Below are 26,221 nucleotides of genomic sequence, written 5' to 3'. Positions count from 1 at the left end.
AGTCATATCCTGGATACCAAAGGGTTAGATTTACGGTTACTGTGCAGTAACTTACTGTGTAGCTAAAAGTAGGTCTGTGCAAATCGGCCTTGATAGAAATGGAGATCCGGGATTCAGAAAGGGTGTTATTTTACTCTATTGTCTGAGGGCAAGCCTATTCAATCTGAGCTGGTCTGCGATTCAGTTTGAAAATATCCATAAACTGTAAAGGGGAGATCAAAGCACTGAAAGTTTTGTGACTATGATGGGAACAAATTGAATGAATGAATACATAACAACTAAGTAAGGGTGCAGCAGTTTTTGTGATGATGATAATAATAATGGGAATAATTAAACCAGAATATATGGAGGAAAAGAAACTCCTGGAGGGTTTTATGAGTTTGGTAGCAGCTTTACAGCAGACTCACAAGTTTTATTAAAGGGCCTTATGTTTTCTGAATAAGAACAGTTCATTAACCTGCCTTTTTTCCTTCAACTTTCCACCTAAAAACAGAGTTATATTCTAAAGGTGTTGGTAGAAAGGATTAACAAAGAATAAATTGGATAAAAGATAAATGACTCTGTCTGTGTGTGTGTATAAATTAGGGTTGCCAGGTGTCCACTATTTGAGCGGACAGTCCGCTTTTTTCACATTATGTTCACTATTTTTTTTCACAAAATAGTGGACATTTTTTTTATTCAAAAGCTTTATGATGAAATGGTACGTAAGTTTTGCAAGTCAGAATTCCATGAAGTTTTGCGCCATGTTCCAACACGTTGGTTAAGTTTGTTTAAAGCGGTCGAAAGACTTCTTTTAAACTGGATACCTCTAAAATCGTATTTTATTTCTCTTGGATCTGATAAGTGCCATAAGGTTATCTGGAACCTTATTTCGGATCAGAAAAATGAACTTGCAAAGGACGATGAACCAACAATTTCAGAATTGTATTTATATTTCACGCACTTCTTCATGTCAATAATGCAAGACACTCTACTGAAGCTGGAAAGCAAGAAAATTCTTGCATGTGATCTTCACATTATCATGTGTAAACTGCATGATTCTTTGCAAAAAAAACAACAACGATGAGCAGTTTTTTGGAATGAAAGTTTTATTTGCCTTACGTAAAAAACATTTGCCTGAGAATGCCGTGCAAAAGTTCAAGAAAGAAGCCATCAACGTGTATCAAAGAGCCATTGCGTACCTAGAAAAGTGGTATAATTTCACCGATTCAGTATATGAGACACTAAGTTGTTTCAATCTAATTGATCGCAATAATCCTCCAACTTTAGAAGAAATGACGAACATCTGGTTATTATCACCATGGCGAGAAGAACTTCCACCCAACACTCTCTTCGATGAAATTTCTGCCTTAGAAGAAGTTTATGTTCATCTGCAGGGCGATTCATCCCTTGATAAGTGGACATACTTTTTCAAGAAAGAGCCAGCTCCGAGTTTACTGAAACTGTTCCAGTATTGTGCATCAATTCCGGTATCAAATGCAAACGTTGAACGAATTTTCAGCGTCATGGGAAATTTATGGACTGACGAACGTAACCGACTGCTTGTACCATCAGTTTGAAGTGAACTTTGTATATTTTTTAATATTTCTCAACGTTGTACTGAAATTAAAGAATTATTCCTTAAACACAAAGAATTGATCAAAGCTGCGCAGTCAAATAAAAAATACATACGACAGCAAAGTAAAATGTAATTTAATATTTTACATATTATTATAATATATTTGATGTTTTGAATTTTAAGTAAAGTTTAGAAGTGATTATTTTAATACATGTTAAAATGTTTGTAAGAAAATATATAATTTAATTGTAATTTTTTAAAAAAAATTTTACTACTTAACCACCCCACCCCCCGCTTGTCCGCTATTTTTTGGAAGCAGACCTGGCAACCCTAGTATAAATAAAACAGCAGGCTCAATTGATAAGACAGACATCAAACCCACTTCACAATTAAAAATTGTAATGCAATTGAAAGTAATCCAAAGAATCAAAGTTGACTTCCAAATCCAACCAGGATATGAAACCAGCCTTCACCACAATAACATGAAGTGTCATTTACAAACTTTCTGGGCTCCCAACCTCAACAGGTAAAGGAAGACAATTACAGAAAAACTGCCATAAGGCAAATCACAAGGTATAAAAAGAGGAAAACAAGGAACTCTTAGCAATGAATAAAAGAGGAAAAAGAGGCATCTGGCCAAGGATCTAATACAAAGCCAGGTGACAGAGCCAGCCAAAGTTGCACCTCTGTTTTAGGTAGTGTTTAGGTAACACATTAAGAGGTAATTTATATAATACAAATATAAGAAGTACTGTACAACAAGACCAATACAGACTGACAGCAAAAGGAAATAAAGCCCCTTAAAGAAGAATAGCAGTACAAAAATAAAAAAAATACAAGGAAGGATTGAGACTGAAAAGCCAAGTACCAAAATTAATTAAAACAGCAATTTTAGAAGTGTCAGCACATTAGTCCTGAATTGTTAAAAGCAGAGTTTTAGGAATGTAACATCTGTAACATGTTAAGTCTGGGGCCCAAATAAGTATATTTATAAGTAAATATAAGTATAAGTATATAAGTATAATAAGTATAAGTATAAGTATTCCACCAAATGGATTTTTTGATAATAATAAAGTATGATTGTATGTGATCATTGAGTTCAGCTCTCTGCTCAGGATCAGGAGTCCAGATGAAAGCAATTTCAGTCAATCACTGTTCAGCTCACGGGTGAAATCTACTTACCTTCCCTACCAGTTCAGAAGTGTGTGAATGTGTCACGTGTAATTTTAGACCCTCTGCGCATGCAGAGTTACAACCAGGAAGTAACAACGTCCGGGCAGGTGGGCTGTAGCTGCTGCCGCTACTGGTTCACCGAACCACCCGTCACCGCCACTACCAGTTCGCCCGAACAGGTCCGAACCGGTAGCATTTCACCTCTGGTTCAGCCTTATAAGGGTTTTGGCAGGATTCACAGAGTTCTCTTTAGCAAGATTTGTGAAGATTTATTATAAGGAAGCAGCTGGCTATTGTAGGAAGTCCTCACACACCCCCAATCAAATATTTGGCGGGATATTAAAAGGCAGAATGTTATATTTCCCCAAAAGGAGAAATGGAGAAAAATCTTAACAAAGGCAGAAACCAGCCCCAACAACCTCTAGCAGAAGCCTGAAGTTTTTAGAGATGGATATTTTGTGTCCATTAAGAAAGACTGGGCCAATCTATTCACAAACAAAACACCTTCAGGTCCAGCTGATGGGATTAAGAAGGACATGACATGACTTTTAGGACCTAATAAGATTAACCCATCACCATTAGAAAAAGACACAAGGCTCATTGCAAAATCTCCTAGCAGCATCTCAGAACCCTATAAAAATCCATATACTCATCAAATCAATTTGTCAGCTGTCCCAGAACTACATGATGCTGTTGGTTCTGCTCATCAATAAACAGAGTCCTTTCCAAACAGCCTCCATTTTATTTCCAGTGTCTTTCTCCCGGCTTGGAACCAGACCGGATTTTTCTTTCAACACTGTTTAGATAACAATTACTGTACTCTTAGCTAGCCAGTGGCATAATTAGCATCTCAGGACTCCAAAAAAGCCTCTCAGATGGACTTCCCTAACCCAACCTGTCTTCAGTAAAAGGCTAGTGGTTACATTAAAGGAAAAATAAATATATATATGTGTGCATAAGCATTACATGCAGAATTGCTTTTCCTTCCTGTCATTTGTCTTGGCATTGAAACTTACTGCAAGGTATTAAACAAGAAGAGTTCTGGAAGTTCTCCCTGCATGGATGTGGCAGATGGATTCTTCATTCTTCGGGGGTGGGGGGGAGAGGGATTGGCATTTTATTTGCTGCTTTCTCCATATTCCCAAAGTAATATCATGTTGGAATCATACCAGTCCTTTTGGTTTTGATTGGATTTCTCAGTTGCCAATTGTTAAAAACAGATTTTTAGGAATCTAACATCTGTGAACCATGTTTTGAGACCAGCTTTTTAAACTTCCATCTAGTTCAGCAAATCTACTCATATCCATAAATTTCATCCATCAGACACAGATAACAGTTTTACTCCAATGTTTGCTGTGAAGACACAGGGAATATCCCAGGTCTTTCTTACAGACTCAGCACTTATCCTTCTTCTCCAACAGAATATGCTTTATTTTGTTTTATAATATGAAGTAAAAACCAAATATAATCACGAGTGGAGGGGAAATCACCACTAGTTGCAGACAGAACAAACTTGAAAAATGAAAAAAAGAAGAGGAAAAAGTCCAGAATTTTCCCAATTTTCCAGTTTTTTCTTTTCTTTCCTTTTTCTTTTTTTAATTGTGAAAATTGGGGGGGGATGATAAAATATTTTCTAATCATACATAAAATGGGAGCGATCTAACATTGCCCTATATCTGGAAATACACTAGAATAAATTAGCAGCATGTCTTCACACCGGCAAATATTCCATTTTAGAAGTCCATGAAACATTATACAAATAACAGATTAAATTTAGGAAATGAGACTGAATCATTTTTTTCCTGAGCAAATTTGATATTGTCATACTAAACCTTTATTCTTTCCTCTCCCCAAAACAAATCTTTTCCTGTTTGATGCATTGAATGACAAAGGGACCACGGAGACCCTCTGAGGACTCCTCAAAATTAAAATTATTTGTCAGTTTATGTTGAAAAATAATACAATGTTAAAATCCCATCAAACAACCTTGAGGAGTGAGAGCAGTAGCAATGCATCCATTTTTAATTTTTAATAAGAAAATATAAATAAATATAACCCCTATAAACAACAGCAAAATTTTTAAAAGGGGTCCTGAGAGAAAGAAGTTTTAAGAAATAACTGGAAAAATGGATTTCATTTACACAAAGGCAGATTCTGATTTTAATATTAGGAAGAATTGCCTAACAGCAAAAGCAGTTTGTGGGATCATTTACCATTGATGAGCTCTCTCTTCTTCACAAGATGAGGTAAAGCAAAGGCTAAAGAACTGTCCTTCTAGGACAGTAATGGCAAACCTTTTTGACACCGAGTGCTGAAATGCGCACGCATCTGGGCTGCAACCCGAAAGAGGAGCTGCCCAGGGCTCATGCGCATCCCCGAAAATGAATTTCCGGTTTCAGCCAGCTATTCTTCTGGGTTTCTGGCACGCATGCGCATGTGACCATCAGCTGGCCGGCGCGCATGCTCACGCAGGAAAATGGAAGACCAGCTCTTCTAGTTTCCAGCACTGCCACATGCAAAAAAGCCAGCTGAACATCGTGAGCGCATGCGCACCAGAAACCCAGAAGAGGAATGGGCAACGCTACTCGTGCCAGGCGTTATGGCTCCATGTGCCACTTCCGGCACGCGTGCCATAGGTTCGCCATCACGGTTCTAGGATAACTGAATTTAATTTGGATTTTTACTTGGAACAGGGATTGGACTGAATGGCCTTCCCAGTCTAGAATTCTGGATCATCCAGAGAATCGGCATCTCCTCATCCTCTTTTTTCTCCTTTCGACCTTTTTAAACACCATGCAGGATCTTCAGATAGATGGAGAGACAGGGTTGATCAATTCAACGATACCCTTTGCATAGCGCCAAGCACAAAATCCACCCCACCCCACCCATCAATCATTTTGCTTTGATACTGGCTTGTATGTTGCCTTTTGAATAATCACCATGACTGCGATAATAAAACCCTGGCTAGGAAATTACTTGAAATTGCAAATGCCACCAGTCCATAGAGAAAAATGGCTATTTTAGATCTAGAGACTCTTAAGAGCCCAGCTAAGTCTAGTTGTAAGAAGCAAGTGTAAACTTTGATTTATGGATCCCAAATGCTCTCTTGGTGCAGCTCTATTTAAAACTGAGCGCCTGTAATGTTTGGGGATGTGCCAGGTGTCACTCAGCATTGTCTCAGCCCAAAGTGTCCAATGAACATCCTGCCTCTAATTTCCCTGAGAATTTAGCCACAAGAACCAATATTTTAACAGCCAGATTCTCTCTCCGTGCAGGTTTTCATGACTGTTATCTGCAGAGGGAAAGAGATCCACCCCTGGGTGTAGCTGGATTCACTGAAGAATAGAAGTTAATAGCTGCTCCCAACAATGGCCTCCACTCTCTATTTGTCACCCAGTGGCTGAATATAAAAGAGGCCCCAGAGCAAAGTGCCAAGCAGATGAATGCTTCTGACTGCTTGATACCTTGGGGGTCTTCTACAAGAAACCAATTGCTTGATTCAGCATCATGAGCACTTCTCACCTAAGCAACAGAGCCGAGAGCCATTTCCAAGCACGAGAAGAACATGAACTGGAAACTCTGGGGAAGAAAGCATGGGACAACCCGGCTTACAATGGATCCCCTTCCTCATCCTCCTTGAAAATCAGAGCCATCTACAACCCAAAATCCATTTTGGAAAATCCCTACGAGAACATCGAAAAACTGACTGGCTCCTTATCCTACCCAAAGGATAGAAAGGCTACCGAGGAAGCAAGGAAGAAGGAAACCCCCTTCTCAGGATGCTGCTACTATGTCTTCAAAGGCATCCGAGGTAACTTGGGTGGTGGGTGGGTGGGATTAAGTACAGAGAAGGTAGCCATCTGTGTTAGCTCCACCAAGAGGCAGGGGAAAGGATGCACCTTCTGTGCGGGGACTGCTGAAGGAATATTGTGCCGTAAACTTTGGCTTTGCTATCCCTCTATGTGTTATTTACAAATTTAAAAATCATCACAATGACAGGAAGGAAAATGTGAAATATTGGTGAGCCTTGGTTACAGAAGTTACTCTCTTATATTTTTATAGCTGGAAAGGTCACCTCAAAGGTGAGACCATTACCTTGAAATTAGTTGGGGGGTATCAGTGTCAACATTGTTTGCCTGAGCTTCAAAAGGTGGATAGGAGCATGTGGCTAATGCTAATTAGCATCATGCCTAGCTGCAAATTAGCGTAGTTGCAAATGTGAATATTGCGCATAGAAAAATTGGAGCAGATTTTTATCAAGCGTGCTTGACATTTAGCTTAAACTAATGAAGCAATCTTTGTAAAACATTGCCATAACTCAAGGGAACGAATGTTCAGATGTGGCTTTCAAAACATGAGAAGGGAGTCAGATTGATTGGATTTATTTTTATGAAATCCATGGAGAATTTCAATCCTTTTCTAGAGCTGACCTATTTGGAGCCAAGATCATTGTTTCGATGAACAAATTATCTGATTTGCATCTTTGCTTCTGCTTGATGATATGATTTTTCTCTGGCCTGCTTTCTTTTCAAAGAACTATACTTCTTGCCTTGTTTGTACATTCTATAATATACTGCTGACACCTTGACCAGTTTGAAATAAAGACACTGAAATATCTAAAGCTCTTGAGGGTGCCACTATTTTTGCTCATTGTTGCATTCACTGCCAGCAAAGAGCGCTCAAGATGCTTTGTGGTTGGTAGACTATCTCAAAATATCTTCCCAGGCACATTTCCCTCCATCCGGCCGGATGAGTCAGCTGAGGAAGGTACAGTAACTAGGCTGGAGCTGTTCACATTCCCTTTCTCAAAGGCCATTCCATTTCCTCAGAATTCCTCTTGAACAGCCTATAGTCAAGGTAGAATCTGACCAATGCAGAAGAGAATGGAACTATTTGGAAATTATACTAGATTGATGTGACCAAAAGTTTAATTTTTGTAGTTTAAGTATATCAATATACTTGTATTTAGTTTTTAAAAATGTATATCCTGGTTGTTTATATTTAAAAAATACCTTACTATGTTTTTTACTGTAACACCAATAATATTTTCACAAATATTATGGCGAACCATTGCACAATGCTGAAGGATTTTACAATTTTCAGTTAAATTTCATTGTGCTATTTTCATCCCTTTGTTATAAACTCTCAAGATTATTTTTATTGTTGTTTCTAGTTTTGGGGATACTGTATTAACTATTCTTATTACACTCACCAATTGTGTACACTCTGCACATTTGATAAGCATTCCTTTCCCCCTGTTCCTCCAAAGTCCTTAATGAAAGTGTTAGCCAAAACCAAAGTCTACGACAGCCACTGAATATATCTTCCAAGGTTACAATATTCTGTGAAGAATAAATATAGTTAGCTGTGAGTTACCCCGTGTCACAGAACTAATATTCCCAGATGAAATAATAAATGCAATGACTGATTGATAGTATTGTGAGTGCAAAAACATTTTGTTGTACAAGAATTGCTACAGAGATCATTTGAGAGTCTAGGATTTCTTAATTCGCATGAAAAGAACTCAGAACTGAAATGGTTCTTGTCATAGAACATGTCTGGATCTGCTTCTTCAAAGCTGACTTAGGAGACCAGCTTTCAGCAATTGATGGGGAGAAAGTGAAAAGACCTGTAGTATATAGACATAAAGAATAGGTTTCTATTCTTTCTGAACAGAGAGCCTAAATTCCAAATCATCCAATGATTTTACAATCATTGAGCAGAGTTAGAAAGATTTCTCAAGCCCACCAACTTTGCTATAATTCAACACTCTTCTGGTTGTTATGGATCTTTATATCTTCCAGTAACTTGAAACCTGTTCTCCATGTTCTGCACTCTAGAATAACGGAGATCTTTTTCTGTGTGGTATCTCTTCAGGTATTTTGAAGGCCCTATCTCTTCTCCTCTCCTACTTCTTCCACAATATTTTGAGGCAACTCTGATTCTAATATAGCTTCCTCGGGAATTACATCTCTTTCACTTAAAGACAGGGAGCTTTTCAAATAAATCACATCTTCTTCACCATGAGTTGCTTGATAGTGAGAGGGATGTCATATAAATTTAATAAATAAAATTTGTAAAACCAGGAGTTTGTCTGATGTATTTATTTATTATTTTATTTATATCCCACCATTTTTAATAAGCAACACAAGGTAGCAAACATATCTTATACTCCTTCTTCTTCCTATTTTTTTCTCACAACAACAACCCTGGTGCCCTGGTGGCGCAGCAGACTAAAGCACTGTTATTAACATCAGCTGCCTGCAATTACTGCAAGTTCAAATCTCACCAGGCTCAAGGTTGACTCAGCCTTCCATCCTTTCTAAGGTAGGTAAAATGAGGACCCGGATTGTGGGGGCAATAAGCTGACTTTGTATAAATATACAAAAGTATGAAGGCTATTGCTTAACGCATTGTAAGCCGCCCTGAGTCTCCGGAGAAGGGCAGCATATAAATCAAATTAAAAAAAAAAAACCTGTGTGAGTGAGCTGGACTGAGAGAGAGGGACTGGTCACCCAACTGGCTTTCATGACTAGAGTGGAACTAGAACTCGCGGACACTTGGCTTCTAGTCTGGTTCCTTAATTTCTAGACCAAAATGATTCTTTCATGCTGGATGGCTCAGGGCCAACTGGATCAGGCAGCTTTGCTGGGAGGAATTCTGGGAGTTAAAGTCCACAAGTCTTAAAGTTGCCAAGGTTGGAGACCCCTGAACTGGATATCTATGCGGTATGGAATTTTTTTGTTGATTAGTTTCTATCCTGATGTTCTTTCAGAAACTCAAGGCCACATTCATAGGGCTCAGTTTGTGAGTTTTGCTCACCTATACATAGAACTGCCTGGTTCATGTAAAAATCAGTTTTGAATCCTAACCTCTGTAAAAATGGTTACTATCTCCACACAAAAAAAAAAGAGAGAGAGAGAGAAAACCAGAATTTTGTAGAATGAATGTCTCTCTCTGGAGGTGGCCATGCGGGCAGGCAGAAATATCTTGTGAACGAGAGTCTACAACTATTAGGCCTGCACAAGGGAATTCAGACAAGAAGCACAATGAGGAGTACTAGCCCTGTCTTTATTGTAAGGTTATTTAATAAAGTCTTGTAAGTCTGAAAATATGTCTTCTTTCCTTTTACTATGTAGAAAACTAGGAGGGTCCCAGTGGTGAAATGTGAAATTTGTTACTACCTGTCTGTGGGCGTGGCGTGGCTTGGTGGTGGTGGGGGTTATGTGACTGGGTAGGTGTGGTCAACTTTTTTTTTTTTTTTACTTTTAAAACCATTTTTTATACAACCTCTTCAGCTGAGCAGGTTGTAGAAAAAAATGCTTTTAAAAGCTTCTAACGATCCCAGCTGAGTTCCCTGATCGTCAGAGGCTTTTTTTCCTTTTAAAAACATTTTTTCTACAACCTCTTCAGCTGAAGAGGTTGTAGAAAAAATACTTTTAAAAGCCTCTGACGATCCCAGTTGAGCCGTGCGATCATCAGAGGCTGTTTTTTTAACTTTTAAAAGCATTTTTTCGGCTGAAGAAAAAATGCTTTTAAAAGTAAAAAAAAAACCAGCCTCTGATGATCGCGCGGCTCAGCTGGGCATGGGGGGTGGGCAGGGATTTTTGTTACTGGTTCTCTGAACCACCCACCGCCATTGCTACCGGACTGGGCGATCCAGTCCGAACTGGGAGCATTTCACCCCTGGAGGGTCCCCTTCGGAAATGTTTCTCATACTCTCCTTCTTTTGGTGTGCTGAGGTAGTTTTATCCAGGATGTAGGTCTCCCTCCTGTCTCCCAAAGAATAGAATTCTTTATTGGCCAAGTGTGATTGGACACACAAGGAATTTGTCTTCAAATATATGTATAAATATAAGTATGAACACATTTTCTCTTATTTAAATGTTGAAATCAGGGGCAATGCTTGTAGCCAATTGGAGAGCTTAGTCATCTGTGGAAGGGGCAACCATCATCTTGACTTTTTAAATTTCCTCATTGGATTCTCTCTCTCTCTCTCTCTCTCTCACACACACACACACACTCACTCTCTCTCTCTCTCTCTCTCTCTCTCTCTCTCTCTCTCTCTCTCTCTCTCTCTCTCTCTCTCTCAATTAAATTTGCAAACCAGGGTGGATTTGATTTAAATCTCTGTCGTCTCTGTCATCTCTGCCCCACAGCAGCTCCTCCTCTGACCCGCTGTTGACTCACCGACAGTCCCAATATTGCAGAATATACAGCCTCCTGCTACATAACTAAGCTCCATTTCATGCTGAATAAACTAAATTATTAATGTATCTTAAATAGAAAACTATCTTTAGTTTTTACTCCAAAAGCATTTTATTGAAATAAATTTGATAAAAATAAAAAAAATCCAATTTAAATTTTTAAAATTCTATTTAAAAAAAAAACACATCTATTTTTATCTGCCTTGCTGCAAACCCTATGTAGTTTCTCAACCTTGCTAACTTTAAGAATGGGAACTTCAACAGATCAAAAAGTGTGTAGACAGAGAGAAGCATAAAACCAAAGTGGGGGAAAAAATCAAGAATTGTTTTCAAACAAGCTGCCTTATCAAATGGCTACTTTTTATTATAATCTATTGTACATTTTCCAATTAAAAATTGAGTTTGGAATCAGTGCTAGCACTTTAAAAAAAAGAGTAACTTTTTAAACCAGGAGCAGGAACTCCAAAGAGCTTTTAGCTGTTCCTGGCACGAATTGCCTATGTTCTTCCATCTCAAGAGCTTTCGATCGAGGGCGTGGAGGAACATCTCTCACAGAGCTGTGGTTCTGAGTGTCCTTAAGCCTGAAAGGAACAGAAACCCCTTTGGATATTGATGTGAGAACATTTACTCCACTTTCAAGTAGGAATTCACACCAACATTGGATGAAGGTTTAGACGAGAAGAGCAATAACATCAAGCCATTAGAGAAGCAAGCTATTAAGCCTTAATGGCATTCATTAGCAGTGAGCAACGAAAGAAAAGTGAAATGAACAATGTTTCAAAGGAACCAGCTTTTCTTGAACTCAAAAGAAAATTCACGCCACATCACTAAAATGAAAGAGAGAAATTGATTTGGACCTAAGCTGAAGGTAAAGGATCAAACAAGTAAAGCTGGGCTTGGTTCTCTGAAATATTTATGTTTCCACTCCTCTCCTAAATGTCCTTCTGAGACTCTGTTACATTTATTTATATTTATATGGACATTTATATGGACATAAACTGTTCCAACTCCTACCCTCAAAACGACGTTATAGAGCACTGCACACCAGAACAACTAGACACAAGAACAGTTTTTTCCCGAACGCCATCACTCTGCTAAACAAATAATTTCTCCAACACTGTCAAACTATTCACTAAGTCTGCATTACTATTACTATTAATCTTCTCATCGTTCCTATCACCCATCTCCTCCCACTTATGACTGTATGACTGTAACTTGTTGCTGTATCCTTACGATTTATATTGATTGTTTCCTAGTATGATTCGATTGTGTATTTGTACCCTATGACAGGGGTGGGCAACTATGGCCCTTTTATGACTTGTGTACTTCGACTCCCAAAATTCCTGAGCCAGCCATGTTAGCTCAGGAATTCTGGGAATCTTTAAATCAAGTGTTGAAATCATGCATTTCCCAGTTTTACACTCTTTTTCCTGCCAATCTCCCAAGTTTTTCTTAAAGTTAGTAATATTCACTGTAAAAGAATAAATAAGGAAATAGCAGCTGAGATGTGGAAATAAACACAATTGGAAGAAATAAGGATATATCTTGAACAAATGAGGGAGATCATTGGCAATGGTTTTAAAATATCTCATCAAATGGGCTGAAAATTATTTACTTTTGAAAGTGTAAAATCCATAGCATTCAGAGGAAGATTGTTAAGCTCTAGAGACATGGTCAGTTCCTGAAAGTCTTGATGGCAATTCCAGGAATTGTCACCCAACTCCTAATTTTTGAAGTGACCAAGAGGAAAATAATTAAATACATAACCATTTCAGTATCTCCAAAATTCCTGATTTTTCCTGTTCTCAAAGTAACCCAGCTCATGTTTTGCATCAGTTTGCAAATTAAATAATTAAATATTTGTAATGATTATTTGCTTTTTTCATTTGCATTTCCCCCAATATATTTGCCTTTGGGAATAATTCAAACACTATTTTTAATGTTACTTTTACTAATTATCCAGTTTTGTACATATCTTTTTAAATACGTATACATGATGAGCACAATTTTGCTTTGAAGAATTACAATGCAAAATCCATAGTACACTTTTTAAAATAATATACAGTTGAATTTCTTTTTGATATTGGTCCTAAAAGTTGATGTACTCCTTAAAAATATTATAAAGTATGAAAAATCATATCATGCTTAGAATTCCAACATTCTTACAAGCTAAGACATAGGATGTCTGGAACCCGCACTGCATATTGGACATAAATACAATTGAGAGAGTCCAGAGATATTTTCGAGAAGAGTAAAATATTCCTCTAATCTCAATAAAATACCTTATGCCACCAGACTCCAAATTTTGGCCTTAGACAATTTAGAACTACGCCGACTTCAATTATCTGCCACAATATCCTTCCTGTCAGTGACTACTTCAGCTTCAATCACAACAATACACGAGCAAATAATAGATACAAACTCAAGGTAAACCGTTCCAAACTCGATTGCAGAAAATATGACTTCAGTAACAGAGTGGTCAATGCCTGGAATGCATTACCTGATTCTGTAGTTTCTTCCCCAAACCCCCAAAACTTTACTGTTGACCTCACCCCATTCCTAAGAGGTCTGTAATGGGGCATGCATTAGTGCACCAGCGTGCCTATCATCCCTGTCCTAATATTCCTTTTTTACTTTTTTCATGTATTCAAATTATGTTTATACTTTTACCTGTTATCTTATATATGGTTGACAAATAAAATTATGATTATGATTATGATTCAAATCTGTCACCTACAGTTCCATTTTCTGTGAGGCAAACACATTCGTTTCATCAGGAACATGCTGATATGTTGGAGCAACTGAGGTTGGAATAAATCCATATATTTTTTATTTTTTCCTTATTTTTTTTACAGGGCTTTGGGGCACAACCTTGACTGAAAATACCAGTGAGAATCGAGAGCTTTATGTGAAGACTACACTGCGTGAACTTCTGGTCTATATTGTATTCTTAGTGGACATCTGTTTGTGTGAGTAGTGTGGTTACTGCTCTTGAGTCTTGATACCAGTTTTTCCTACTTTCTATTATTCTTCTGATTATCCTTTTTAAAGTCCTTTTCTTTTGTCTCTTTCTGAGCTCACACGGGATCATTTAAAAAATATATATATTTGCTATTTTACTGCTTACTGGCCTCATAGCTAATGGAAACTACAAATTTATAATTTTTCTCAGCACTTTCCATCCCCAAAAGAAGTCAGTGGTAAACCTTAATGGTGCCAAGCAAACTACATGGAAATAAGGTTAAAGCTAACCAAACTTAGCATGTTGTCAAATGAATCTACCAGATTTGTAAATGATCTGATAATGCATGTTGTGTGAACACAGCCTGTGATTTCCTTGATTGTGTAAGACATTCAGAGGTGGGCGGCACATGAATTAACAACTGGTTTGCCTAGCACTGAAAATGTGAGCGTGTGTGAAAATGTGAGTGCTCTCTTTGCTTTGCTCGAACACACGGCTTGCATGCATGTGCACAGCTTAAAAAACGTGGCTAAATAGAACAGCATAGAGCCAGAGTCGCAACTACCAGTTCGCCCAAATCAGTCTGAACCGGCAGGAGCACTGAGGACATTGGAGGTAATAACACATTAAAGATGACAACGAGAGGAATGGTAAAGGAAAACTCGTGATCATGTTTTTCTTGTCCCTAGCGTTCGCGCAGAAGCTTTTAATAGGAAATTATGCAGAACTTTATTATTATTAAACTTTAGGTACACAGCAAAATAAAGTAATGTTTTATGGTATACAATAGAACATTAAATGTGCAATAAACAATAATACATAATAATTCAACGCTCGAGCATTTTGAAATATAAATTACTCCACTTGTATCACACTGGAAGTTTTTAAGAAGATGTTGGATAACCATATCACAACTTCTGGGGGCAAGTTGTTTCACTGATTAATTGTTCTAACTGTCAGGAAATTTCTCCTTATTTCTAAGTTGCTTCTCTCCTTGATTAGTTTCCACCCATTGCTTCTTGTCCTGCCCTCAGCTGCTTTGGAGAATAGCTTGACAGCCCCTGAGATATTGGAACACCGCTATCATGTCTCTCCTAGTCCTTCTTTTCATTAAACTAGACATACCCAGTTCCTGCAGCCGTTCTTCATATGTTTGCTTGTGATTTGCTTGTGACAATCCCATGCTGGCATTTGCTGCTGGTTTCATTCTTCTCCAAATGCTCCCAAATATGCTGTGCGTCTGCTTTGCCAAGGATAAATATCAAGCTGACATGTTTATAGTTTCCTAGGTCCTTCTCCTTTTTGATGATCAGGACAACGTTTTTTCTTCCCCAGTCTTTTGGGACTTCTCCAAAAGTCTTCCAGGGGTTATCAGCTACAAAAGCTAGTTTGATGATTCTGCAATCACCTCTTCTTGCTCTTTCAGCACTTAAAGTTATACTTGACTTCTTTTAAATAAACTAAGTATTTATTTTTAATTTTTGTTATGCTGGCTCAGGAATTCTCTGAGTTAAAATCCACAGGTTATAGGGGCCATAGTTGCCCACTCTTGCACTAGTGAAACAATGAGAAGCAAAGTTTACCTTTTGAAAGAAGAAAAATGTAACTACAAGTTGACTCTCTGCCTTCTCACCACCATCCATTATCAATTGACTTTTTTTTCTTACATTAGAACTAGACTTTCTTTGCCTTTGTTTTAGTTTGTGGCATAACAAAAGCCCCCCCCCCCCCGTTTGGAGCATTTCTCATAAGCCTTAATGCATTCTATGCCTTTCTGACACAATTCCCATGGTTTATGGCATCTGGCTTGTATCCTTCTTTAGTTTATACACCTCTCCTTCCATTCCTCTCCTTTCAACATTTAGAAAACTAACTATTCTGTGCATTCACTTATTTTCTCTTTAATCAGTCTTTCAACTCTTCTCCAGAACAGATGTTAGGTTAAATAGTGAGCAAATTTCCTTTGTCACTTCTTGGCCCCTTTTTAACTCTGGGGCTCTTACAGTTATTTTGAAGTTTTTGTAGCGAGTATGCTGGTCATACACCTATCTCTCTCGGTGTCTATTTCCTCACTACTGAAAGCCTGTTCTTAAGCATACTTCTGCTGCCAGGAGGTCTTTCTTTAACTTCCAGGGATGTGTCCCTTTCCCCTCTTCCTTGGCATTATGTTTTTCTTTCCTGATCTTTACTGTACAGCAGAGATGATATTCAGCTGGTTCGGACCGGTTCTAGCGAACCGGTAGTGGAGATCGCGGGTGGGCCTCCCCACCTGCCCTGGCTCTATGCTTTCCACGTTTTCAAGGCCAGGCGCACGCACGGAAGGCACAGGAGTGAGCAAAGCCATGCTTGGGGCGAACCAGTGGTAAGAATATTGGAAACCCACTGCTGCTTTTTTTTTTTTTTTTTTTTTTAATTTGATTTATATGCCGCCCTTCTCCGGAGACTCAGGGCGGCTTACAGTGCATTCAGCAATAGCCTTCATACTTTTGTATATTTATACAAAGTCAGCTTATTGCCCCCACAAACTGGGTCCTCATTTAACCTACCTTAGAAAGGATGGAAGGCTGAGTCAACCTTGAGCCTTGGAGAGATTCGAACCAGCAGTAAATTGCAGGCAGCTGTGTTTTTGAGCAAGGTAGTCAGAGAGGGGTGCCATTATCTCATCCCCAAAGTCATCTGTCTTCTACAACCTCTATTTCTTTCACCACCTCTACTTCAGCCAACATGGCCTTAAGGGGTCAAAGTTACTCCCTAAGAAAGCCAGTCTCACTGCATCCTCAGGACTTTTATCCAGCTGTGTTACATGATAGTTGGTTAAGGTTATGTTTTTCAACCTTGGCAAGTTTAAGATGTGCAGTCTTCAGTTCTCAGAATTACATGCTGATTGGGGAATACTGGGAATAGCAACCCAAACATTTTAGAGTTGCTAAAGATATAAAACATTAAGATACTGGATATCTCCCATGTCTTTTCCTCCTATCTCAGTTACAGTAGTGGCCAAAATTGTGGAAACCTTTTGGGGAAAGTTATTTTCTAAACAGCTAATAACACCACTATTTTTTTTTTTGAGTAGTACCATAAATTTATATATCAATGGAAAGATAATTTAATCAAGAATGTAATGCGATAACTTTTATGAAGGATTTGCTATTGGAATAGCAGTTACAGTATAAAGAAGAAAAGTGAAACACGTAGAAAAAATGAGATATACAAAAATGATCACCATGTCAGTTAATACTTAGTTGGGTAACCTTTAGCAGGAATTACGGCCTTACAACGTCTTCCCATGGAGTGAATCAAGTCTTTTAGTTCTGCAGCTGTTAAAATGTGAAATCAAGATTGAATGATTGCTTCTATGAACTGGGTTTTATTGCTGGGTCGCTTCTGACTTTTTCTTTAGTTTCTTTAATCGGCTCCATAGATTTTCAATTGGGTTAAGGTCTGGGCTATTCCCAAGCCATTCCAGCAGTGGAATAGGATTATCTTGAAACTCCAAAAAAAAAAAAAAAGTGATGTTATTAGCCATCAAACCTCAAAAATACACTTTCCCCCCAAAAGGTTTCCACAATTTTGGCCACTACTGTACAACTACAACTGGGATCAGATTTCCCATAGCTAAGCAAGGTAGCTGTTAAATGAGTCGTGCCCACCCTTCTTTGCCATGGATCTTAAGCAAATTGCTGCAGCTGTTAAGTGAATCCTGCTTTTCCCATTGACGTTGCTTGTCAGAAGCCAGTTGGAAAGATTGCAACTGGTGATTCCATGACCCTGTAATGCTGCAACCATCGTAAAGGCATGCTGATTGCCAAGTGCTTGAATTTTGATTCTATGATCATGGGGATCCTGCAACGACTGTAAGTGTGGGGAACTGTTGTAAAGGAATGGTTGTATGTTTGTTAAGGACTACCTGTATGTAGTTAATTGTTACATTTGAATACACTTGTTGAGGAATTCGCAGAGCAACCCTAGAATAGCAAGGGTGTGCACATGAAAGAGATTGAGAGCAGTTGCAAATAATCAAGCCAACACACAGATACACTGAGTTGTGTTTACTTTTAGGAAATAGCAATAAGGCACAGTCCAGGTCATACACAGATAAAGCAGTAGATAGTAATACAATAGTCCAGGGATATTCCAATAACAAAGTCTTCTTACCAGTCGTTGTAGTCATACACAATAAACAATTGCAAACACAGCAAATAGCAGTAACGATCAGTAATGTTCAGCAAAGAGTAGCAGAGAGCAGTAAAGAGATCAGAGTGAAACTAACCATGTTTCAAGCTCCCTCTTAAGGACATTGGCTACAGAACTAACTAATCAGGACACAGTATGATACAATACAGCAATACAGTCTTAAAGCTATATTGAGGTTTTAAATATTGCCAACCCAACAAGTTAGTAAATTATCATTTCCTAACATTCTCCCCTTTGGATAGGACGATATATAATACCTTACATTCTTAACCCATAATTATCACAACACAATTTGTGCTTAAGTGCACCCTGAGCCTTTGTAAAATTATCTGCAATATTGTGTTCAGTCATGCAGTACTCTAACTGAATCACTTTACTTTGTACACACTATCTAACGTTTAAATATCTCAAATCAGTATGCTTTGACCGTGTTTTTACAGCTAAATTAGTAGCCATGTTAATTGCAGATTGATTATCTTCGTAAACTATAAACGGATCATTCACATTTAATCCTATATCAATTAACAATTGTTTATAATATATCAATTCAGTGCATATCAAGGATAAACATGAAAATTCGGCTTCCAAAAGCATCCAACTAGGATGCTTTTGCCTAATAGATTTCCATCCTATTAAACAGTTAATTAAACAATTACCCAACATTATGACAATACCTGATGTTGATTTATGAGTAGGTAGATCAGTTGCAAAACTTGCATCAGCATATGTCTTTAAAACTAGGTCACTACTAGGCTCCAAATATAACGAATAATGAATCGTTTGTTTCAGATATCTAAGTATTCACTTAAGTCTTCCCATCAGTTTTTAAACCTAGTGGTTTCTTCATACAGATTGTGTGTTGTAACGGTGCATGTAGATATGCAGTTTCAACATCTATATGATTTATTTTATATCTATTCTTAGCTGCCCACACTAATGCTGCTCGCAAAGTAGTTGCCCTCAGACTCGGTGCAAACACTTCATCATAATCCTTATCTGACTGAGCAAATCCTTGAGCAACTAATCTTGCCTTATGGGTAACAGTCCCATCTGCACTGGTTTTTAATTTATAAACCCACTTACAACCAATTGCATGCTCACCTGGTGGTAACCTAACATTTTCATACACATCTAACTCTTTCAATGATGTCAGCTCTTTGTCCATTGCTTTCTTCCAAACTATCTAATCTGCCCCATCTGGGATAGGGAATTGGGCTGGATTTCAGGTAATTTTGTAGCAAAAGTCAACATAGCATTTACATGGGTGGAACAAAAGCAAGTCTGTTTTAATCACCCTGGTCCTTCTCCCTTTCCAAATTCCTTGCTCTCTAAAGATTGTTATGCTTCTCAGTCTTCTATTTGTTGCTTTTCAACCTAGTGTGATTTTCATCAGCCATCTTTTCGAGATCAGTAACCCAGGGCTCTCTCTGTCTTCCCTTCTTGTCACTTCTCATAATACCTCGAGCCTTGATGGTGAACCTATTGCATGTGTGCCAGAAGTGGCACGTAGAACCATATCTCCAGGCACGCGAGCCGTTGCCTGTTGGTCTTCTGGGTTCCAGCACACCAGCCAGCTGGTCTTCACGTGCATGAGAGCGCTGGAAACCAGAAGAGCAGCCGCCTGGTGCACATGCATGTGCCAAGAAGATGATCTTCCAGTTTCTGGTGCGCATGTTTCGGCACCTGGTGCCAAAAAAGTTCGCCAACAATGACCTAGAACTCTCTCTTTGGCTGGATTGTGCTGGTTTCCTTTTCTGCTACTCCCTGTTGCACACCTTGTTGTATTCTTTCTTTTCTTCTATCCTGCCAATAGGAGACAATCAGACCGTCTCCCTTCCTGACATACTTTAACCTATTTGTCTACCTTGCCATCTTCAGTTATTTATGGTGTTACATTACCTCAATGGCCTCAAGAATCTGGAAGCAGCTGGAGAATGCAGCTGTATTGTTCCAACCAGCTTTTCTTTCTCTTCATGAGATACTTAACAGGGCCAAGGATTTTCACATGGCTCATAAAAGATGCCCCCAAAGGAAGCATGGGCAGTCATGGTGTTCAAAACCTTGTGTATATAAGTAATCAGCCCTTTGCAGGAGCAACAAACATGGTGTGGCAGATGGCAAGACCTTTTTGAGATGGGACAGTGGTGGGGTTTTTTGGCTCTAATTTGCCTAGATCAGGGCTCGGCAACCTTAAACACTCAAAGAGCCACAAAGGTCCTAACCGGAATCCCCCCATTCAATTCTGGAGCTGACCGGAAGTCTGGTTCCTCCACCATAGAGTCTCCTCCTAGCACGGCGTCCTTTTTCCTCTGCTGACCGGAAGTCTGATTCCCCCCACTATAGAGTCTCCTCCTAGCACGGCATTCTTTTTCCTATGCCAACCGGAAGTCTGATTCCCCATACCATAGAGTCTCCTCCTATCGCGGCATCCTTTTTCCTCTACCTGTCCTAACCGAAAGCCCTATTAATTGTGGAGCCGACCAGCGACAAGGAGCTGCAGCAAAGGGATGAAAGAGCCACATGTGGCTCCAGAGCCGTGGGTTGCTGACCCCTGGCCTAGACCATGGGAGAAGCAGGCCTAAGCCTAGTTGTGCCCCTTTGCCTCATCAACAGATGGCTTGTGTAATGGAAAGAAGGACTCATTTGCCTGTCTAGGAACCTCAAACTTCTCTTTCATGCCACCTAAGCTAAACTTTTCACAGTACTCTGAAAGTTGCCTTTTAAATCTCAGAACAGGAAAGAGTGTACAGGGAGATAACATAGAAGGTTGTTCCTATTGTACTTTCTGGAGAGATTTAATGCAGCTCTTTACCGATTTTTGTTGTGTGGTGACACAATGGCTATTTGTGTTTGGTAAATTTGTCATTATCTCAACTGAGCACCTGTGATCTCTCGGCACAGGAGGCTGTATTTCATGCCTAGAACACTGGAGCTCGGCTATGAGCAACAGGGGAAAGCTGAAATCATTCTTCGCATACAGAAACCATGTTCTCTTCATTGCAAATCAGGAGCTTTGAACATTTGTTTGAGTAAGAGGCTCATCGGGTTTTTCTGATAACTTTGCTATTGATTTTAGCTTAGCAAATGCTGGGTTCTCTTGGTATATATGCCTGAGCGTGATAAGTTTGATCCCAATCGCAACTGATCACACCTTGGGGAGTAAGCAAAAGATGGCCCTTTCGTTGAATGGATGAGACATTTATCCCAGAAGTCAGATTTGTATGGGCCATTGACTTACTGAAAGAGTCATTGTTATCTCTTTTGTTTTACTGCACCATTTATCTCTAAATGATATTTCTTCACCCCGTCAAGAGTCACCTGGCAAATGTGATGTCACAACCATCAATCCTGATATCACTGAAACAAACACAGCCCGTACTATGACTGATGATGTACACAGTGTGTGCATTCCTATTGCCCAGGCAACCAAAGTGAATCTTCTGCCTTGGCTTGTTTGTGTGGTTTCTTTTTGCATAAAGTTTTTTATTTTATAACATATAAAAATTCCATTTTTGGTTAAACAGTGTGTTGTCTGGGTACAAATAGTTTTAGGAAATTATCATCAAAGTGTTTACAACAGTGTTCATTACACTGATATTCCTTCTATCGTAATAATCATAATAATAACTTGCTTATCCATTTTAACAAACCTCCTTTTTTTCATTGGTCCTTTTCTTACATTTCCATGTTTCTAACTTCTATTTTTGTCAGCTAACCATTGATAAAATAAGTCCCACGTCAAAAAGTATTCAGTTTCTTTCTTTTCCTTAACTGTAAGTGTTAATCTATCGATTTCTGCATATTCTAATATTTTTTTAAATCACATTTTCATCTGTAGGGATCTCTTCACTTTTCCACTGTTTTTCAAATACAATTCTGGCTTCAGTCAAAACATGTAAAATCGAATATGTATTGTATTCCCCTTGTTATACGTATCTGATAAAATGCCCAACAAAAATATTTCCGGTTTTAAATCAATATGTTGCTTTACCATTTTTTCCAACCGTGTATGTATTTTTGTCAGTGGTGAAATGTAAAATTTGTTACTACCGGCTCTGTGGGCGTGGCTTGGTGGGGGGGTGGTAATGTGATTGGGTGGGTGTGGCCAAGGTTTTTTTTTTTTTAGTTTTAAAAGCATTTTTTCTACAAAAATGGTTGCAGAAAAAAGTGCTTTTAGAAGCCTCTGATGATCAGGCAACTCAGCTGGGATCACCAGAGGCTTTTAAAGGCATTTTTTCCCCCTACAACCTCTTTGGCCGAAGAGGTTGCAGGAAAAAATGCTTTTAGAAGCCTCTGACAATCAGGCAACTCAGCTGGGATCGCCAGAGGCTTTTAAAGACATTTTTTTTCCTACAACCTCTTCGGCCAAAAAGGTTGCAGAAAAAAATGCTTTTAGAAGCCTCTGACGATCCAAGCTGAGCCGCGCAATCATCAGAGGCTTTTTTTTTTACTTTTAAAAGCATTTTTTCGGCCGAAGAGGTTGTAGAAAAAAATGCTTTTAAAAGTTTTTTAAAAAGCCTCTGATGATCACGCGGCTCAGCTGGGCATAGGGGAGGGGGCAGGGATTTTTGCTACTGGTTCTCCGAACTACCCGCCGCCATCGCTACCGGATCGGGTGAACTGGTCCGAACCGGGAGCATTTCACCCCTGATTTTTGTCCAATATTTTTTTACTTTTGTTTTTGCTTGCCTTGGCTGTGTTGTGTTCACACTTCCATTGCTATTATCAGCAGCTTTCCCAAAATCCCAGTGTCAGTCATATGCAGTTTCACAGCCAGATGAAAAATATTAGAAATGTATATATAGTGTGTGCATCACTGACCATATTTTTCTTCTCGATCAACATTGTACAGCTGGGCCAAGGGAAATGAATATTGATTGGTTTGCCTCAGTGGTTTATTTCCTTTTAGTTTAAATTTGTGGGTACTTATAGTCTGTAAAAAAAAAAATACCTGATTTCTTCAATTTTCAGCTCCTGGCTTTTGCAACAAATAGAAAGATATGGTCTGTAAGTCGGGCAGCATTTTGGATTCCAAAGGCAAAAGGTGCTTCAGCGAACTTGTGGGTGAATAAACCTCTGTGTTTAGCACTATAATGCTGCTGCATTATTTCTCATTATTTTCTCATGGTTGCCAACTTCTGATGCCAAAGACGTTGCAGAATCTCATGAAAATTCCATCTGCTTTAAGGAGTTGCAATTAAGGGATTTATTTTTGAGCCCTGTGCGCTTCTTTTGGTCTTCAAATCTGAAATTTTTATATAGCGCTACATTTAGATTTGAATGAGAAAAGTGGGCTGAGCCATTAGGCAGCACAATTGCCTGGTCACCAGATCTACCGCCTAAAAAAGAAAGGAGAGATGTAACATATAGGTTATTAAAGGGCAGGGCTGTCAGTTTGATTGATGTATGACTCAGGGGTGAAATCCAGCAGGTTCTGACAGGTTCTGGAGAACCGGTAGCGGAAATTTTGAGTAGTTTGGAGAACCGGCAAATATCACCTCTGGCTGGCCACAGAATGGGGTGGGAATGGAGATTTTGCAATATCCTTTCCCCAGGAGTGGGGAGAGAATGGGGATTTTATAGTATCCTTCCCCTGGAGTGGGGTGGGAATGGAAATTTTGCAATATCCTTCTCCCAGGAGTGGGAAGGGAATGGAGATTTTGCAGTATCCTTCCCCTGGAGTGGGGAGGGAATGGGGATTTTGCAGTATCCTTCCTCTGCCACACCCACCAAGCCATGCCCACCAAGCCACGCCCATAGAACTGGTAGTAAAAAAAGTTGGATTTCACCACTGGTATGACTTTACTCCTACCGATGCATGTCCTCATTTATTGGCAGGAAGACTCAAATCCAGGAAGCCCCCACTGACACTTGTGCAACATCTGCCCAATAACTTTAACATCGATTCCCACTGCAAAGCCAAATGAGCTGCTAAACGCCCAGATATAGGAAGACATATAAATGACCCCACAAAAAAGGTGCCAGATTTTGAACTAATACTATGAATGCCTATGGTGACAGATATAGTCTACAGTTGTGTTTGGGGCCAGATCTGACAGGGCAAGTTACTGTCTATGAACAGGGAGCAAACCCCACTTACTAACACTGATGATTACCCAACTATGTTACATAATTGGGTAATGGTCTCCAAGCAAAAAACTCAAGCCGGGAGATTACAAACGGACTCCACAGTTCAACCCTGAGCTACATGTATTTCTCTTCTATTAGAGGGCCACATCATAATCATAGCTTCAAATACTTGGAAAGTAATGGGCACGGCTAGTCTAGTGAAGAGAAGAGAAGGACCAGGGGAGACATGATAGCAGTGTTCCAATATTTGAGGGTCTGCCACAGAGAGGAGGGGGTCAAGCTATTTTCCAAAGCACCTGAAAGCCAGACAAGGAATAATGGATGGAAACTGATCAAGGAGAGATTCAACCCAGAAATAAGGAGAAATTTTCTGACAGTGAGAACAATCAACCAATGGAACAGCTTGCCTTGGGAAGTTGTGGGAGCTTCATCACTGGAAACTTTCAAGAAGAGATTGGACTGCCATTTGTCAGAAATGGTGTAGGGTCTCCTGCTTCGGCGGGGGATTGGACTACTAGATGACCTTCAAGGTCCCTTCCAATTCTGTTATTCTATTAATATCATAATTTAAGCTGGGAACAAATATTAGAAGGATCTTTGGATCCTGATCTTCAGTAATAGAACTCGAAATGTGTTGTTATTATCATGGTTATTATTGGTATTTTCCAATTTTTTGGATTCTAATCAAGTCTAGAACTCATGGACTTATTCCTGTAGAATAAAGGAAGTTTTAAACAAGATGGTTTTTTGTAAGTCAGTGCTTTTCAAGTTCAGTAAATCTAAAACATTCAAATATTTGGTGAATCCCTTTGCTATAGATCCAAGGATGATGATGATGATGATGAAGAAGAAGATTAAAAAATTATTCGACACCACATAGATTAGAACTGTAAAATTCAAAAATTGACATTTTAATGAAAGTCAAGAGGAGTCACATTGCTAATACATGGATCTCCTAAATTAGTCCTACTAACTAGTGATTAAATAGAAACAATTGAAAGGCAATCTTGTGCTGGCTTCTTTTTCAACTACCAGAGCCTCCATCAAGCTATTCCATCAAGAGCAGACAGCACGAGGTCTGTATTCAAACCTTTGATTCCTATGCGGGAACTGTCATTTTGTTTATCAAGAAGTATTGATTCATCCCATTATTAAATGTCATCTTCAACCTAAGAATTTCTCTTCAGGTGCCATCAGCCAGAATTTTTCTGAAGAGACATCCTTTTGTGAGTAGCTAAAATTTGCCAAGTGAAATTATTAATCCTAAATTAATGTTTAACACTTAACTGTGAAGTTTCCGAAAGATGCCCTAATTAATTCATGAGCTATGAGCCGAACTTCAAAAGAAATACAGTCATTTATTAGGAGCACCATTTCGGCAATATTCGGATGCAGTTAGAACTAATCCCACCTAGATTTATGTTCCCTTATGACCCTGTCTCTCCCCTCCTCTCTAGCCATGTCATAAATCACATTCTCCAATTAACCACTTTGGCTGGCTGTGAAATCCAACACCCTCCTTCTGATTGCGGTCAGGAAGAATGTATGGAATGCACTTCAGTTAGGGAAATCAATCAGCTCTATCAGTTCTCCTTCCCTCCTGCTCATGGCAACTTGAAAGCTTTGCAAGTTGACACTTAACTATGACAATATAATAGTTGTAAATATGTGCTTTTTCAGTTGAGGTATTGGCATGTCTGACTTCTGGAGTATCAAGACTGGTGATTAGAATGCCAACTTCTCAATTATTTCCAGTCAGTAGCTGGAAATATTTTTTTTTTTTCATGTGTTTCTGAACACTGCAAAACTCTTTCCTACATTTTTTGATGGTAAAACTGCTTTCTTTTTCTTCATAATTATTTGAGATCTAGCTATGCCAAGAATATATTCTCCATTTATCATTTTTCTATTAGGAGTTACTTTAGGCTTTTAATATGATGGGATTTCTTTAAAAAATTTATGTGGCAAACGATGAGAATCAATATTCTATTACAATTTTGAGAGATGTATGGATCAACCCTAAGAGGTGGTTAAAGA

The 26,221-nt window shown here is 38.8% G+C and overlaps 1 protein-coding gene and 1 long non-coding RNA gene across 2 annotated transcripts in view; one reads left to right on the top strand and one right to left on the bottom strand.

Annotated features, from left to right (window-relative positions):
- The first annotated feature begins 6,006 nt into the window (after positions 1 to 6,006).
- Positions 6,007 to 26,221, top strand: part of PKD2L1 (polycystin 2 like 1, transient receptor potential cation channel) — a 42,296-nt gene continuing 22,081 nt past the window's right edge. The window contains exons 1-2 of the mRNA XM_034435705.3: positions 6,007 to 6,542; positions 13,794 to 13,907. Of these exons, the coding sequence (XP_034291596.2) occupies positions 6,239 to 6,542; positions 13,794 to 13,907 (418 nt within the window). The 5' untranslated portion in view covers positions 6,007 to 6,238. The remainder of the gene's footprint in view (positions 6,543 to 13,793; positions 13,908 to 26,221) is intronic.
- LOC148113181 (uncharacterized) overlaps positions 23,274 to 26,221 on the bottom strand; it is a 30,437-nt gene continuing 27,489 nt past the window's right edge. Inside the window, exon 4 of the long non-coding RNA XR_015728375.1 lies at positions 23,274 to 23,433. This is a non-coding gene — a long non-coding RNA (uncharacterized LOC148113181). The remainder of the gene's footprint in view (positions 23,434 to 26,221) is intronic.

This window comes from Pantherophis guttatus, chromosome 6 (assembly GCF_059756535.1).
Source record: "Pantherophis guttatus breed Tessera chromosome 6, ASM5975653v1, whole genome shotgun sequence".
In the NCBI taxonomy this organism is placed as follows: Eukaryota; Metazoa; Chordata; class Lepidosauria; order Squamata; family Colubridae; genus Pantherophis; species Pantherophis guttatus.
This window is presented reverse-complemented; position numbering and strand designations above follow the sequence as displayed.